Source organism: Rhea pennata, chromosome Z, assembly GCF_028389875.1.
Source record: "Rhea pennata isolate bPtePen1 chromosome Z, bPtePen1.pri, whole genome shotgun sequence".
Classification (NCBI taxonomy): Eukaryota; Metazoa; Chordata; class Aves; order Rheiformes; family Rheidae; genus Rhea; species Rhea pennata.
The window spans coordinates 68,386,980-68,403,079 of NC_084702.1; the positions used below are offsets into that span (position 1 = coordinate 68,386,980).

Consider the following 16,100-nt stretch of genomic DNA (forward strand, 5'->3'; position numbering starts at 1 on the left):
AAAGCATTTAGGCTTTCACCGCCATTTTTAGAAGTATATAACAAACCTTAAGGAAAAGCAAAAGAAATGAATTTGAAATGCTAGAAGACAGTGTCAGAAAACAGAAAGCGAATCAACACCCCAACATGGCAGTATAGCCTCCTTGGGCCTTGGAGAGCTGAATGGGACATATTAATGGATAAACCTACCACAATTTACCAGCAACTGGTAACTGGTAAAGACCCACCTATTTCCAGGTAAGAGTGTTAGCTATTTCAAGTGAAAATACAGTCACACTTTGCACAGCTTTTCCAAACATTCATTCCAGCACCTTCTTCCTCTCAAAATACTGTGTCTACAGATCTGCTCATCCTCTCTTCCCTCTTTTTCTCCAGTCTCTAAAATCATAGTTATGTTGAAGTCTTTGCAATTATTCAGGATTAAGGAAAACTATATTAAGCATTCAAGAAAGTTTTAAAAATATGATCTCTTCTGGTTCTCTAAAATACTTTGTTAACCTAACATCAACTATTAAAGTTTCATATTGTATTATCATATATAACTCTTTAGTAATATTTTTCTTCTGAAGCACATTTGCTTAAAATACAGTTGATCGTATTTCATTAGGTATTACTTTTAACCTGTTGAATCAAGCTACAAAAGTCTCTCCCCTCAGTAAAATCCAGAAAATTAATCTCTCACTTATACACTGGCCCAAATTATTTCATTCCACCAAACTGGTGCAAGATCTTGACTCACATGCATTTTCTTTGTGGGACCACTATACAAGCTGGCAGTACGGTCAGAACTCTTCACACAGCTGGAAAAATAATATTCTCTCTCTGCTTTTCATCAGACTAACTAAACACAGAATCTGCATTCAGCTTTCAGAGCTTAAATTTCAAAACAGATCAATAAAGTTCTAAATATTTAGCATTGCCCTTAAAAATCTTCATTCAAGAAAACATCCATACTCTGCAGAATAACACTATGTGCTCTGTCCTAAGCAATTTTTATTGAAATATCATATGGCTTTTTATTCACTCCAGTAGTATACCCACTACACCTCAAAGGAGCATTAGCTGTAGAAAAGTTAACTTCTGTAGGACTACACAAACTGCTGAGCAAAGTCATGGCTGAGAGGAGCTGTTAAGCATGGTACATTATTCAGTATGTTTCCTTGCCTCAGTACCACTAAGAACTACCACTATTACGATGTAGTACAATTGCACAGATTTTCAGCAAGATCAAGGCATATCTTTCCAACCTACAATTGTTTATTAAGACAAATACAGAAACTGACCCACAAAGAAATTCAAATAAAGTGATTGAAAAATGAAATCCAACCAATCCTTCTTCTACAAACCACTGTCAGTGATATTAAACATTATCTTTACAAAGTACCCACCGGAGTTTATTTCCGTATTTACTCTAATAGAATCACCCTTAGAAGATATTAAGATATATGGCTTGACATAGTTATTAGATACAAGATAAGGCACAAATATCATGTATCTGCTCCATATATATATTTGTGGTTAAGTTCAGTCCCATAAATTTAAAGAACAATATAAAATGCAATCATTAAAACAAACAAAGAAAAGAAAGAAACAAACAGAAACCTTACCGCTTTGTACCCCGTATCTGTTTTGCATGCTTTTCTCCCTGAAAACATTAGGATTCCTTGCCAGGATAGCCTGCAGCAGGACCGGTATATCTCCCTCTGGATCATCACTGCCAAGGTTATCTTTCAATTCTCTGGAATTGTGGAAGTAAACAAATAAATAGGCAACCGCATTTTCAAATTGTAAAAAGCTACAGGTCAAGTAAAAATACCCTATTCATTATTAAGATATAGGAAAAAAAACCCCCACAAATTTGCAAAAGACTGTTCCCTGCCTCTGTTTTTCATTCTTCCCCTTCTCTTATGGCACGGAAGAAGAAGTATTTGTGCTAGTCTTCAAAATTATTTTCTATTAATAAGCCCCTACATATACACAGCTATCACTTTCGGACCATTACGAAGTTTCTTATATCTACTTTAGTATCTTGATCTTCTACATAAAAGCAGAATACTTTGGCATAATGACCAAGAATGACTCCTACTACTGTAGGAGTGAAATTAAGAAATAAGACATACATGAATTCATAGCATTCATGTCGCAGCCAACACTTTGCAAATATATTATTTTTAAAAACAGAAACTCTGTGAGATCTGTGATATCACAACAGTCCCTCTGAACCATCAAAAATGCAACAGATTTTCTTTAAATGCACTTTTGTTTTCTTTCATTATTTGTTTTGAAGACTTTTAGAAATTACTTCTGTTTGATCAAAACAACTGACTGGAACACGTAGGAAAAAGACAGAGCTGTCCAGACAAGCCAATTTAACAAACCACAGGGATAAATGAAAAGATAAAATACATATTTAACAAACAGATGATACACTAGTATACTTGCTAATTCAATTCTTAAAATACTTACATCCAAGGTCTAATCAGAATTGCCAAGGGTTTTTTAAGGAAGTTCTTTGTGTAATTTAGGCATCTAATTCTATTCTATCTCTGTATTTCTCTATATGTACTATTAACCAAACTTGAACACAAATCAGTATTGCACAAGCGAAAATGCAGAGTACGCACTCATAACTAACAAGCATGTAAAAAGCAGTGGATGTATAAAAAGCCCCCCAAAAAACAAAATAAAACCAGTTACACATAAGGCTGCTGGACAATTACTAACATTGTGATTTACAGAAACTGTTACACAGTGGTACTCCCCTAGTGGCACTCCTAATGGTAACATGCATGTTCTTATTTTCAGACTGTCACAGAAATCCTTCTTCTCAATCCTTCTCATTTTAATCTCAAGGAAAAAAGATGCTGTTCTGATATAAGAGCTGAAATTTAAAATACATACATGTGGTCTGTTGACACCTGATTGAGACTGTGTACGAGCTGTGAAACCAGATTTTCATCCCTACAAGCCAGAAGGCAGTTCACCTCTTCCGCTATCCGTCCATTGAAGAGCAGGCTTTTTGTTGTTGTAGCAGGTAAAGGTGATGGAAGAGGCAGCTGGTTCAAAACTGTTATCAGAACATGGAAAGAAGTTTAGAATCACTTTATAGAACACAATCATACAGAAGATGGATACATCATAGTCCCTCATACAATTAAGAAAGAAAACCTAACAGCTACATTTGAAATGCAGGGAATATTCTGCATCATAAACAAACATACACACCCTGTGGACCCTGTGCTTTAAACAAAATAACTCAGACAAGTGCTAAAATTATATTACTTAAATATTTAACTGTTAATGCAAGTATTATGAATAAAAACACATCTTTAACTATCCAGAGTATATGGATATTAAGTATGTTAGGACAGTCTTCTCTTGTAACAGAAAGTGTTCCATAAAAGGGGAAGGAAGGAAACGTAAAATCGTCATAGTTGCCCATAGTAAGGTAATTGTATTAGGCACATACTTAGTTTTCTACTCTCACCTGTATGCATAATTAGCATTCCCACTCTGGAACCCAATTTAAGCCATTACATAAATTCTCAGTTTCCTCTCCTGTTCCTTTCATTTCTATGTAAGCTATCTTCTCAACAAAAGGCAACTACTGTCGGTTGACATGACCACTAAAATGCCAATTCGCTCAATATACCTAATCACAAAGCTCGGTAAAAAGATTTAATTGTTTAATTAAAGCACTTATCACAACATTTAAATCAGATTTTAAGTAAGTATACCAGGCCTTCACAGCGCACTCTTAGGTCAGGCGCAGCAAGGAAGTGTACCAAACAAGAAGCCCTAAGCAGATCAGGTGCAGGACTATAGAGCCAAGAGAAGACTAAAATGGAAGAAGCCAAAATGCTGCTATATGGCTGAGTCACTGTCATGGGTCCCATATAATAATGATTCTGACTTCAAGTTCCAAGGCTGATTAAAGCTCTGAGGTTTAACTGATTCATTAGAAACAGTCTCAGAAAAAGCAGCGTTAAGTAAAATATTAAGATTGCCTCTTCTGCTTTTGTGCCTTTATCACTACAATGCTGTATTCTGAGGTGCAAAAAATACAGTAATATTTTTTCCTATATAGTGCGCCATTTCTGTATTTAGACAGAAATTCAACAAGTGTATATTTTAAACTGTTTACATTAATTGCATTAGATTACCTTGAATGTGCCTGAAACCAATAAAAAGTTAGCAAAACACACTTATTTTTACAACACACGCATTTATTAAAACAGTGTAAATTTCACTCAGATAGCGGATTGAGCCTCTAGTCAACATGCCCTTCCTGTTTTCAGACCATTAAAGCTTTTCCTTTGCAGTTTCTTTTTTTCACGTAGAGAAAAAATACAGGGAGGTAGGGACAAGTCGTCTTTCTTTTTTAACTACTCTTGAGTTTCTAAGCACCAAGAAAATTACTGCAGATACAGACATATTGCACCTACTACAGTGGCTAATGCTACCAAAGGTGGTTTAGTGTTTTGAAAATTCTTGGACCAGGAGTTTGGCCAGTGACTTCGATCAACTACATATTTTGACTTTTTTTTTTTTTTAATTTAAGAACTCTACCTCCAAATACTTAATACTAGAAAATTGACCATAGTCTAGAAACTTAATATGCTTTGCATCCCAGTGGCTCATTACTAGACACAGATATATAAACACACAGATAACACAGCAGCATCTTTCAATTTGACATTTAAGAATATCAGTAAGAAATGAAGTATTATTTTTCGCTTGAATACACCTGAATTTTTTATTGTAGGCAACTAAATTCAGTTATTAGGCATCGCTCTCCAGTGTGTCTCTGAAACTCTTCCCAAATTTCAACAATATAACAAATAAAAATGAGATTAGAAGCAGCATCTTGGTCACTGAGTCCAATCACCCATTACAGTAGATAACTAAGCTATCAACTCTTTCCCATACTTCCTAAACAACGAGCATCTTGATCCTCAATTCCAATAAGGGAAGTGTTGTTCCCAAATCTCATGACAGTAATGACAAACTTTTTTCAAGTTTCCACCCAACATTTCTTTTTGGTCAGATTGTAATCATTCATTTTTGTGCCAATATCATCTTTTGATATAAACAGTTTTTTTTTCCCCTGCTTTTTGTCTTCCAGATATATTTTAAAGACAGTACACATCTCAGCTGCTCCTTTTGTAGGCTGAAGAGCCACGATACAAGCCTTGTGAGCTTCTTCTTCCCATTCTAGAAGTCTTTCTTTGCACCCATTCCTGCTAACTAGAGGAACTTTCTTTGTATCTTGTCCAAAGCTAACGAAACAGATTTCAAGCATATTCAGCATAGTCTCTTTGGCTGAACATCAGTTTAATCTCTCCCTTTAGTGAAAATGAGAGGTATGTTTTAAAGAGTGGATTTTTTTGTTTTTTGTTTTTTAAACATTTTAATGTTTTTCTTATTTATGGAATACCCAGATGTGTTATTGAATGATATGTCGTATAAAAACCGAATTCCTACACTTGAAATTTCAGGTTTACTTAAGAGCGCTTCCCCCCCCCCCCCCCCCCAGATTTTACCTCACGTTATGATTAGCATATTTCCCTCAGTAAATATTTTAAAAATTCAAGTTATGACAAAATTTACATTTGTAATACCAAATCCAATTTTGAATGAGTTCATTTTAAGAAGTAACCTTTAAAATACAAATATTTTTAATATTTGAAAATATAAGTATTTACCAAAAAATGTAAAAAATATAGCACAGATAAAAGGGAAAAAAAGAGAGTACTTACGGTCTGTAAGACTAGCAATCCCTGCAAGAGTAGTGATGGGAACATGAGGCATATCCCCATTCATCCTGAAGTTCTGGGATGGTAGTGCCTACACAGATATTTTAGTTCAGGTGCCAGCTATCATTACTTCCCATCTCCCAAGCACTAAAAAAAAAGCACATATACACAAAAAACCTCCTCAGTTTGCTTAAGATAACTTTAAATTTGACAATGTAAGTGAAATGTAGACCATAACCTCCACTGCATACTTCAGTAATTTTGTCAGAGGTAGATATAACAATCTAATAATTAAATAGTCAAACAGCATTACACAATCAACAGACAAGCTTCTGGTCCCAGAAGCAGACTCCTTCCTCAAGAAAGATGCAAGATGTAAGAAAATTTGCTCAGATTATACACTATAAAGCCAATATTCAATGTGTGATAAAGAAGCCAAGAGAACTGAAACACATTTGCTGAATTTTATGGCTCATTTTGAAAGGAAAAAAGGTAAATTAACTCAAAAATTGGTAGCAAAAATTCTGTTGGTTCATACCACAGCATGGCACCATGCCACAGTTTAAGTACTTAGCTGCTATATTCACTTTAGCAGATGGAGGTATTTTTCACACTAAGGAGCAGTAGTATATGTAAACGGACTAATAGAGACACAATACTCAAGGAGGAGACAAAGTGACAAACACAGAACGTTACTGTATTTTAAAAGAAGTGGTTCTTCCAAAATTAACCTGAAAATCTCTCAGAATCTCTTTAACATTAAACACAATCTGGTCAAACAACTACCAGGAACTACCACAGAAGGAAGAGGTTTAGTCACCACTAAACTAGCTTATGTATTTCCTGTAGAACAGCAAGACTTACGTACAACTACTGAAAAAGCATTTGTCCACTCAGTTTTCATTAACTGTAGCAATTTCAACAGCAGTTCCAAAAGCAGCGAAAACTCACCAAGATACATCCACTACAGTTACTCTAGCGATGGACAAAAACGGCGCGTGCAGTTGGCCGAAGGCATACAGGCGAAGCAAAGCAAGGAAAAAGCACTTCATATACTTCTACCGAATTCAGACAGACACCTGTACTAACAGCTTGTGAAACAGTACAAAGGCACCTTCGGTAAGCATTTATGTTGGCTACTGAAGATGCTGAAATCATGGTTTGTTTACAATTACTTCACTAACCAACATTTTTGCGAATACAATATATATATAAGCCAAAGAGATCACTGTCACTTCCTATGAGAATCAACTCTTTGTTTCTTATGCAAAACCAGTGGTGTATTAGGATATTTCTGCTAACGAGTTTGCAGAGATTTCAAGCAAGACAAGGAAACTGGAGGTTCCAGGTCTTTTTACCACTCATGAAAACTTTTTTTCATGAACCTCTGAAATTATCTTTTCCAAGTTTCTCTATCTATACACAATAGAATTCTTTGGGGAAAAAAAAATATATACACACACACACACACACACCCCAACACGGAGGCTAAACAGTACTGACAATGAGTCAACTTCCTTTGTTGCACCTGCCAGAGTTTCATTCTTACCCCTAAATTATATTTGTTTATTAAAAATACAGCAGAGTACAGGTGCAGAAATTTAGTTAAGGAAGCTGCTGCAGATAGATACACTGTGTGGTTTTCTTCATCCAGGAGAAAACAACCTTCAAACACCCAGAGCAGTCTCAAATGCTGCGCGAGGTTCTTTACCTGAAACAGTTGCCAATATACACAGAATTTCAGTGGTTTCTCAGTTCCATAAATAAGTAATCCTTAAAAAACCAAAACAAACCAACTGCAACAGCATCCCACAAGGACTAATAACCCTGTTAGAATTTAAGTTTTCATTGAACGCTTAGTAGTTAGAGAACACTTTTCACATATAAATTATGTGTGCAACAGAAAGCTCTTATCTGATGATCTCTCCTCCTCACTGCAGCTGTACCAAAACTGACTCAAGCCATGTCAGGAGTCGGTATTACTAGAAACTCTGCAGGCAACACTAAAATAAGAAAAAAACTCAATTTTACATCCTGATAGCCTGGGAAAGCTACAGACATCAAAACCAGTCATATTAATGTAAATCCTTTTTTGGTCTTAGCACTACATAAATGTATGCATTTAGTGAATTCAAAATGTCAAAGAGTTGGTCGGGGAGGTGGAAATGACTGCCCAGTGCAGGACAGGTGCTTCAATATAAAGCATCAGCACAGTAGACAAAAATGGCTTAACTGACGGATAACAAGGGATTTTTTCCTCCTCCTGGCTGTAACATTTGTTTAAGAAGTTGTACATTGCAGTAGCTCACAATTAGTTCAGGAGAATAAACATTTACCAATATTTAGAAAGTTTTACATTATCACCTTTCTACAGTAGCTATTACTGCTGGTGGAGTATTTCCACTTTTAGGTTTTAAAAAAAAGAAACTGTTAATTAGAATTAGCTGAGTTAAAGAAATTAAAAGCACTGCAAAGCTCTTGAGTAATGCAGAGAAGTAGAAACTCATTATGCATGTGCAATGCAGGTCTTCAAGGCATCTTCTGCCTTGGTTAGAACCTGACTGTTCTCTCCAAAACACTGGATATTGTAAAAGACGTTCCAGGGAGGAAGAAACCACAGAGCACAAAGGAAGTGATACAGAGAATTGTACAGTGAAAGGCAAACAGTGAAAGGGGAGCATGTATTAAGAATAACATACAAACAGATATCATAATACACAACAAAAAAAGTGAAGCCAAACCAAGATGGAAATGAAGGTAGTATTAAAAAACATTAAAGTTTATGCTATGCAAGGTACTACACAGTATCACTGATGAGCTGTGGTGACAAAATGCTGCATTTCTGTGCAGTTATATTTCAAAAGAATTGTGTTCCAAAAAGTCCAGAAGTTTTCAAAGTGCTGAAAGAGCATTTTAAAAGGAAAAACACTGGCCAAACTAAAAATAGAATAAGCTTTGCTATCAGAGTTTCTAAAATTACATGCAACACCCAAATGGTGTTGGATATTGTACTGCCATAGAAAAGAGACCATGTTAAAGAATCTACGTTTACAATGACAGAAAGTCAAAGATAAGGTTAGAGTAGACACGCAAATTAATCCATATAGGTTAAAAAGTAGCTGCAAAGAGGGAAGGAATAAACTGCTGCTCATATTCACTACAGACACAAAAAAGTAGAAATAGGCTTCAATTTCAACAAGACAGATAACCAGTTAGAAATTTTCTCCCCAGTATCAACCAGTAAATAAAAACTGCAGAATGGCTTCTATTAGGAGGCTCAGAACTGTCATTACAAATTCAAGCTACACAAGCATTTGTCAGTAGTTTACCAATGCTGATCCTACTGCAGGGACTTGATAATTTTGAGATGCTTTTCAGTCCTGTTCTTAGCACTCTTCCAATTTCAATATTTTTAATTCGGTATTTTAAATAAAAAACCCTCCCAATACTAGCCTCACTTTCCACTCTGTCCATTTCTTCTCATCACAGTCCTGCTTCTGAAACTGCTAGCTGAATTCTCAAAGAAAGAACAGGAGCTTGCTTGATTAACTACTGCTGGATTTGCTTTAATATTTTAATAACTGCCAATCCTTTTTCATCATTTTCATCTTGCCTATTTATTTCCTATTTAACTATCCTGTAACCTCCCATTATTCCTACTATATCTCACGTACAGCCTGTTTATCCAATAATGTATATAATAAAGTTTTCAAATAAGGTTACTGCTAAAACAAAGGTGTCTTTCTTTATATAATTGCTGGAAAGCAACATAACGATCATAAAATGCCACAAATCTTACAAGATGCAGAAACAAATATTTAAATAACTGCTGATTCAGAAAGACCTTCAGAAGCCATCAATACCAAAACTACACTAAATGAAATTAAGTTGATAATACAAAAACATTTTTTCCTGTATTTCAAAAATTATTTAAACCTATATGAGTCATACAACTTTGGTTTTAAATTGCTGTTGAGCTCTACTGAAAAGAGTATTGTTACAGCAACATAACAGCAGGGGACAACATTCTTCAGCATAGACCAGATTGAATACCAGTTTTTGCTGTGAAAAGATCTTAACTTCTATGTTACAAAGCTTAAATGCAAAGTCTTCCCCCCCCACAAAAAAAAACCAAACAAACAAACAAACAAACAAACAGAAAAAGTGAGCATCTGAAGATCAAAGGATTCAGCTCATAAGGGACCTGGCTTATACCTGGCCCGTACCCATTTAGACATCTCTTAAATGCTACCTGATTTTACTGTGAAATACAGACATTCATTTCCAACATTCTTTGCAATGGGCAGACTGTATCTAACGAACACTGTTACTACAGTATGTGCAATTATGTCATCGCTACCTTTTGCTTCACCTGCTTGATGTAGCTCCCCCCCCCTTTTTCCCCACATTATTAGCAAGTCTCTTAGGCTAAGCACTGTAAAAACATAAAGCAAGACAGCTCTTTTCTCCAGGAGACTGGTCCTTGTTTCTGGTTTAGTCTAGGCACTTATCTTAATTAAGCTACTGAATCTATAAAGTACCAACAGAACTTTTTAATCTATACAAATCTGAAGTGCTACTTCTGTGTGTTATTCCCCCTCCTTTTTGTCAATTATGTAAATTCTCCTTCACGGCATATTAACATTCCAAAGACACAGCTCCTACCAAAGTTAAATTTTTAAGAAGTTTAAGAAGGTGGAAATTAAAGTTAATATGTCATTGGCATAACAATCTGTAACACGAAAAATACTGGCTACTTTAAATGGTGACTATATCATTTGACATGATCTGGACTGTATCATGTGGATCTTCTTTCATCTCCATATATTGCACTTCTCACCACATTATTACATTAATGGTAGTGTAAGAGTAACAGAAAAAAACTCTTTAGAGAGAACGGTAGACATGGATAAAATTAAAGGAGAAAAGAATATGAAAATAAGTTGTGAACAATTTAGGTGCAGAATCAATAATCACCCACTGAAGGAGGACAGACCAGAATCAGGGAAAAAACTCAAGAAAAACAATAGAAATTGTAATTATGCAAAATTTATTTCAGATATTTCAGCACCTCACTTTTAGTGAAACAATCTTGTGACTCTGGCCATTGGTTACCAAATGAAGTTCAAGTCCTGAATTTATGAAATGTTTCCTCTGGGTTGAAGTATGATCTCCTCTATTTTAAACAAAAATACCAGATCTTCTGTAGCTTAGCTATTTGAGTACATGAGTTTAGTGTAAAACAGAATAAAGGGAAGAACATGTTTTTATACAGTTATACATCAGCTCAGTAGTAACACACAGACAAGTAATGAAGCTTTGCATTCAAGAATTCAATATTCATTCACTCAAGAATTCAGTGTTTAATTTCCCATCCTCTAGTGTATTCCTAAACTTGCTATATCTTTAGATTTACAAAGTAACATCGATATGTGACTGATCTAATATATTTCTGAAAAGTATATTAAAGATAAAACTAGATGAATTAAGTTTAAAGGAAGACTATGGTATTAGGTCTCTGTATCTTTTTCTTTTTAAAAGCATTCTATTCAAAAGCTTTATATATAGTCTGATTTTATTTAGTTTAGATTCTGTAACCTTTTCCATATTTTTCAGTCCATCTAAAAAGCGTTTTTCACTTCTTATAAGCAGAACAGCATTGTATTGATGTAATCACAGCACCATGATCAAAGTTGATTACTGCAACTGGGCAAAGTAAACTAGCACTGCTCATGTATTAACTGTTAAATGAGCAGTGGGCTTTTTATTTTCTTTTACATCAGCAAACGTGCTATTACAAATCTAAAGCCTTTCCTCATAGGTAGTTTTATATTTCCACATTTTGCAATCAAAAGGTTTTCACCTAAGGAAGGACAGAGAGGGCAGGAGGCAGAGGGAGAGAATGAATGAATATCCTCTAGTTTTCATTCCAGTAAGACACTGACTGAATGAATTGCACAGATTTACCCACAAGAGGGCGTATTTCTGATTCCCAAACCAGCGCTGCAGTTTATACAACAACAGTACCTATGTTACATGCCTCTGATCTAAATGCTTTCAGAAACACAAAGGAAGGATATATGGCTGCAAAACACAGTCTAGCACTTAACTTATATGGAAAAAAGCCTACACACATGTACATATACAAATTATACATATATGCATACAGGCATTCACTTTTTAAAAAATTATAGTTTCTTAACACCAATTCAAACTCAGCCCAAAAAAAATGTATTAGAGAAAACTGTAATTAATCTTTGAAGTAGATGTCTATGTTTAAAAGAAGTAATGGGAGAAACTACAAAGGCACCAGATATGCACCAACTGGCAGGAGGGTGTAATAAAATAAAGTAATAAAAACACAGGAAAATACATCAGTAATATTAAAAAAAAGGGAAAAAAATCACTTCACACTATATACAGAGTACTCTCATCTTCCACAATATTAGCTACAAAGTAATTAAATTTGAAAATACAGCTACAGAATTCTGAGAAGCACAAGAACAGACCCATTTCACAGTACTAGTGAAACCCACACGTCTGCTTCACGGGGTGATCAGCCACTGGAAAAATTGAGTGATGTTGACAAAGCAAAATTTAAAAGCCTGAGATAAAAATTATCTAAAATCATTTCTAAACCACTACGAATACAACGCATTTTCCTAAACTACTCCAAAAGTAGCTGCTCAAATCACTGTAATTAACTACCATAAGAAAAGAAACCTTAATGAAAAGTTCTGTGCTGGACCAATGCTAAGTTGCTTTCAGATAACGAAGCAACCTTTAGAAAGGCTCTAGAGCAACCAGCTGCTTCCTCTCGCGGCTGCTGCCACCATCCTCTGGTCTGTTAAGCACCAATGACTGAGATCTGCTGCCCACGCGCTGCTGGTGGCACTGACCCCACAGTAAATAGCAGCAGAAATACCAGGAAAGGTGATGGAAGCATATCAAGTACGAGGGGTGTCGTGAAAAGATCTTAACTTGCATGCTAAAAAATTTATGTGCAAGCTTTCTATTTCCCCCCCCCCCCCCCCCCCCAAAGAGCGTGCATCTGAAGAACACGCATGCGGAGTACATGTACAGCTTCTACTAGGATAAACTAAAATAAAGTGTTAATTGTGCTTTACACCTGCAATTACTCTTGCGGAGGGAAAAACTGACACAATCAGACCACCACAATAAATCAAACGAAGCCATGTGCAGACAGCAGGTATCTATGAGATCATTCTAGTTTCCTAGATCTAAACTATGTGAATGTCTAGCAGGAAATGTTGACCTTTCTTGCTATCTCACAGTTACAAATGGTGAAAATGCATTAGAACATCATTTCCTGATAGGTGCCTACCAGCATTAGGGCCTTTTTTAAACACAGGAAATTCTTCCTATCTATTAATTTTATTTCATACAAAAATTAAAAAGTACTTATGAACAGTGCACTGTACAGCCCTACCAAGTTTTAAATGCATTTAAAAACAACACTTTAAATACTTAATTCTGGTGCCTTAATATTAAGAACTCAGAAGCAGAAGCCCATTTCAAAAAAAATATTGCAAGTCTTCCATACAAAAATAGATTTTAAGCGAGTAAAAGCCTATTCATTTACGCATTACAACCTGTTCAAGAATTCTGAAGAAAATCAAATTATTTTATAAATAAGTGTTCTGATGATCAAAAAAATATAACTTCTTTCAGCCAGACTGGAAAATGGAAATCCCAGAGTTATTGATTTTTATGGAAAATGCCCAATGTATCCACAGAGTGAGGTAAATAACCAGAAATATTGTTCCACAGGAAAGCATATTTCCTGCTATTTCATTAGAGAATGAAGGCAGAGCAGAATCTGTTTAGAGAGTCTTATTGTTATGGCAGCTCAGCTGTCTTCTTAAAACATGTGAAGTAACACTGTAACTGACTCTAAAACAAAATACCAGGTTCTTCCCCATTAAAAAAGTAATATAAGATCAAATCTTGCTAAGGTAGCCAAAAATGCAAAAACTGGAAAAAAAAAAAGATTTATGTTTTTAAAAGACACACTGTAAAACAAATTCATTAAATTTTTGCAGGAAAAATAATGTTAATTGCCATTAGACATGAAATACCTTTTAGGGTAGTTACGCTCACCAGTTCTACAGAATAAAGCAGCTAAAACTTCTGTCAGGTAGAATTCAGTTACTCAGGAAGTTTTTTATTTCTCCTTTCACATCTTTTCAAACTTAACTCATAAATATCCTCTTTAGGAGTCTATCTCTTTACGTCAAAGATTCTGATGCTACTGAAATGTAGTAAATTATCTTTCAGAAGCTAACGTTTAATTAACATGTGAAGACCTAACTTTGTGATATTAAATATAGCTGAGAAATTCACAAACAGAAAGGGAAAAATCTAAATGACTCAAGCAGTTCATGCACTTTATTTCCCATCGATAATGCAGCTTACATGCACAAGTTTTATTGCAACTAAAAACTACATCTGCATCTGTGCTGTTTTTGGTGAGCGCAGCCCTTTTGCTGTTTTGGACACAGGCAAGTAGTGGCTGATATTAGGTACAGTTCATTTCATTGAAAGAAAATAATTAAGACCTGTGTATAAGAACAAGCGCAATTAAAAGGGTTTGCCAAAAGGTCCTCTTTCTTAGAGTACATTCAGAGTACTGCAGGTGGCCACCCGTATTGTCTTGGTTACTGAAACAGCTGTGATCAAGGTACAAGAGAGGAAATAGCACCTTGCTTTTCAACTTTTTCTTCAATGCCTCATTTATGTTATTTTGTAATAATGCTGCCATTTTCTAAAGGCAGTTGTGTGCTTACGTTTACTTATATTTTGAAGACTTTCCTTTCCTTTACCAGGTTGGATCTTAACTGGAGATAGCTGAAAAACAAGTGACTAAACTCTGGACCAAAAAACAGGCTTTTTTGTTTTCTCTCTCCAATTTTTTAATGTTGCATTTCTGACCTTGATTTCTTTTTGAAGATTCATAACCTTTATAAAACAAAACAAGGATGAGATAACCTTATGAGGCATCCGCTGATTTTGCACGTCTTGCTGTCAAACCATTTTTCTCTTCTTTTTCATTAAATTAGCTTTAGAAAACAATTATAATAACCCAAAGCTTCCTTAATGAACACTGAGAAACAGTTGCACTATCATAACATTTCTGGTCACATTTCAAAAGCAGCTCACTACTTTTTATAGTGTAATTACTATTGATACTAGTTTTACTACCCAAATCAGTGATATATTATTCCCCTTGTCCTGCTACTCATCTTGTTGCCTGTTTTTCACCTTAAGCTCCACGAACATTTAAGGGAGTTGTTCCACAGTGGTGGAGGTAGCAAGATATTTTTCTTATGGATGAGGTATCCATAAGAAATTAGGAAATTAGATATTAGGTCTGCTCGTCCCCTTGCCACTATAACGCAACCTCCTCCATCCAGATGCTCTATGACAGTTCTTTGTTGGTTTCCTCCTTCGCATAAAATCCACTCCCAGATCTCTCAGCTGCTAGATGGGGGAAAGACAGCACATGCTATGGTTTCTTCCTCAGTGGAGACATTAGAAACTCTTCTACCTAAAACCAGTTTTCAAACTTACCGTCACTGAGACTTCTACTTCACCTAGAACAACTGAAATTAGCTGACGCTTTCCAAAGTTAGAGGGAGATACTGACATCTGTGACCAGTGTCATGATCACTTGGCGGAAAACATTAAATAAATTAAGTGTTTCTACTGACCACAGGCAGAACCACATGGAGAACTCTGGTTGTAGTATCCTATTATATGCATTTTCACAATTACCATTATTTGTGTAATTTTGTAGGATTTGACTATCCAAAATTTGTTCTGGTTGGTTCATTTTACAAAAGGTTATATTGCATGAACAATGTAAGTTTAGATGAACGAAATATTTATTCTTTCTAATGTAAAAAAAAATCACAAAATACTGAATGCAATAAAATATCTTAATAAAGATTATGAACACCTTGCAAAAATGCATTGTTTGGAAAGATTAAACACATGACAGCAAATGTCTCTTTTCAACAAATATAGAGTTCATGTCTAATAACTAAAAAATAACTGAAATAACTATGCAAAACAGACTTCAAACATATGAAAAATTTCATCTTTTAGTAACTAATTTTAGTTAGCATTTATATTCTAAAAGTGAAGATTACATAAAACTTTTTGGCACATCCTGTACAATTTAGCAATCCTGAAAATGTTGAGCTCCACAATTTTGTGACCCCAAAAGTATTATTACTGTCAGGAGTCCCTGACTTTTTATTTCACAGGGGGTGGGGGTGTTGTTTGGTTTGTTTTATTTTTTTTTCTTTAAACAGAAGCTTCC

The 16,100-nt window shown here is 35.1% G+C and overlaps 1 protein-coding gene across 3 annotated transcripts in view; it reads right to left on the reverse strand.

Annotated features, from left to right (window-relative positions):
• NIPBL (NIPBL cohesin loading factor) overlaps nucleotides 1-16,100 on the reverse strand; it is a 152,523-nt gene that overhangs the window by 86,943 nt on the left and 49,480 nt on the right. For all 3 annotated transcript variants that reach the window (XM_062598964.1, XM_062598962.1, XM_062598963.1), the window contains exons 2-4: nucleotides 5,759-5,902; nucleotides 2,901-3,066; nucleotides 1,607-1,737 (exon numbers count right to left, since the gene is read on the reverse strand). In XM_062598964.1, coding sequence (XP_062454948.1) covers nucleotides 1,607-1,737; nucleotides 2,901-3,066; nucleotides 5,759-5,822 — 361 coding nt within the window. In that variant the 5' untranslated portion in view covers nucleotides 5,823-5,902. The remainder of the gene's footprint in view (nucleotides 1-1,606; nucleotides 1,738-2,900; nucleotides 3,067-5,758; nucleotides 5,903-16,100) is intronic.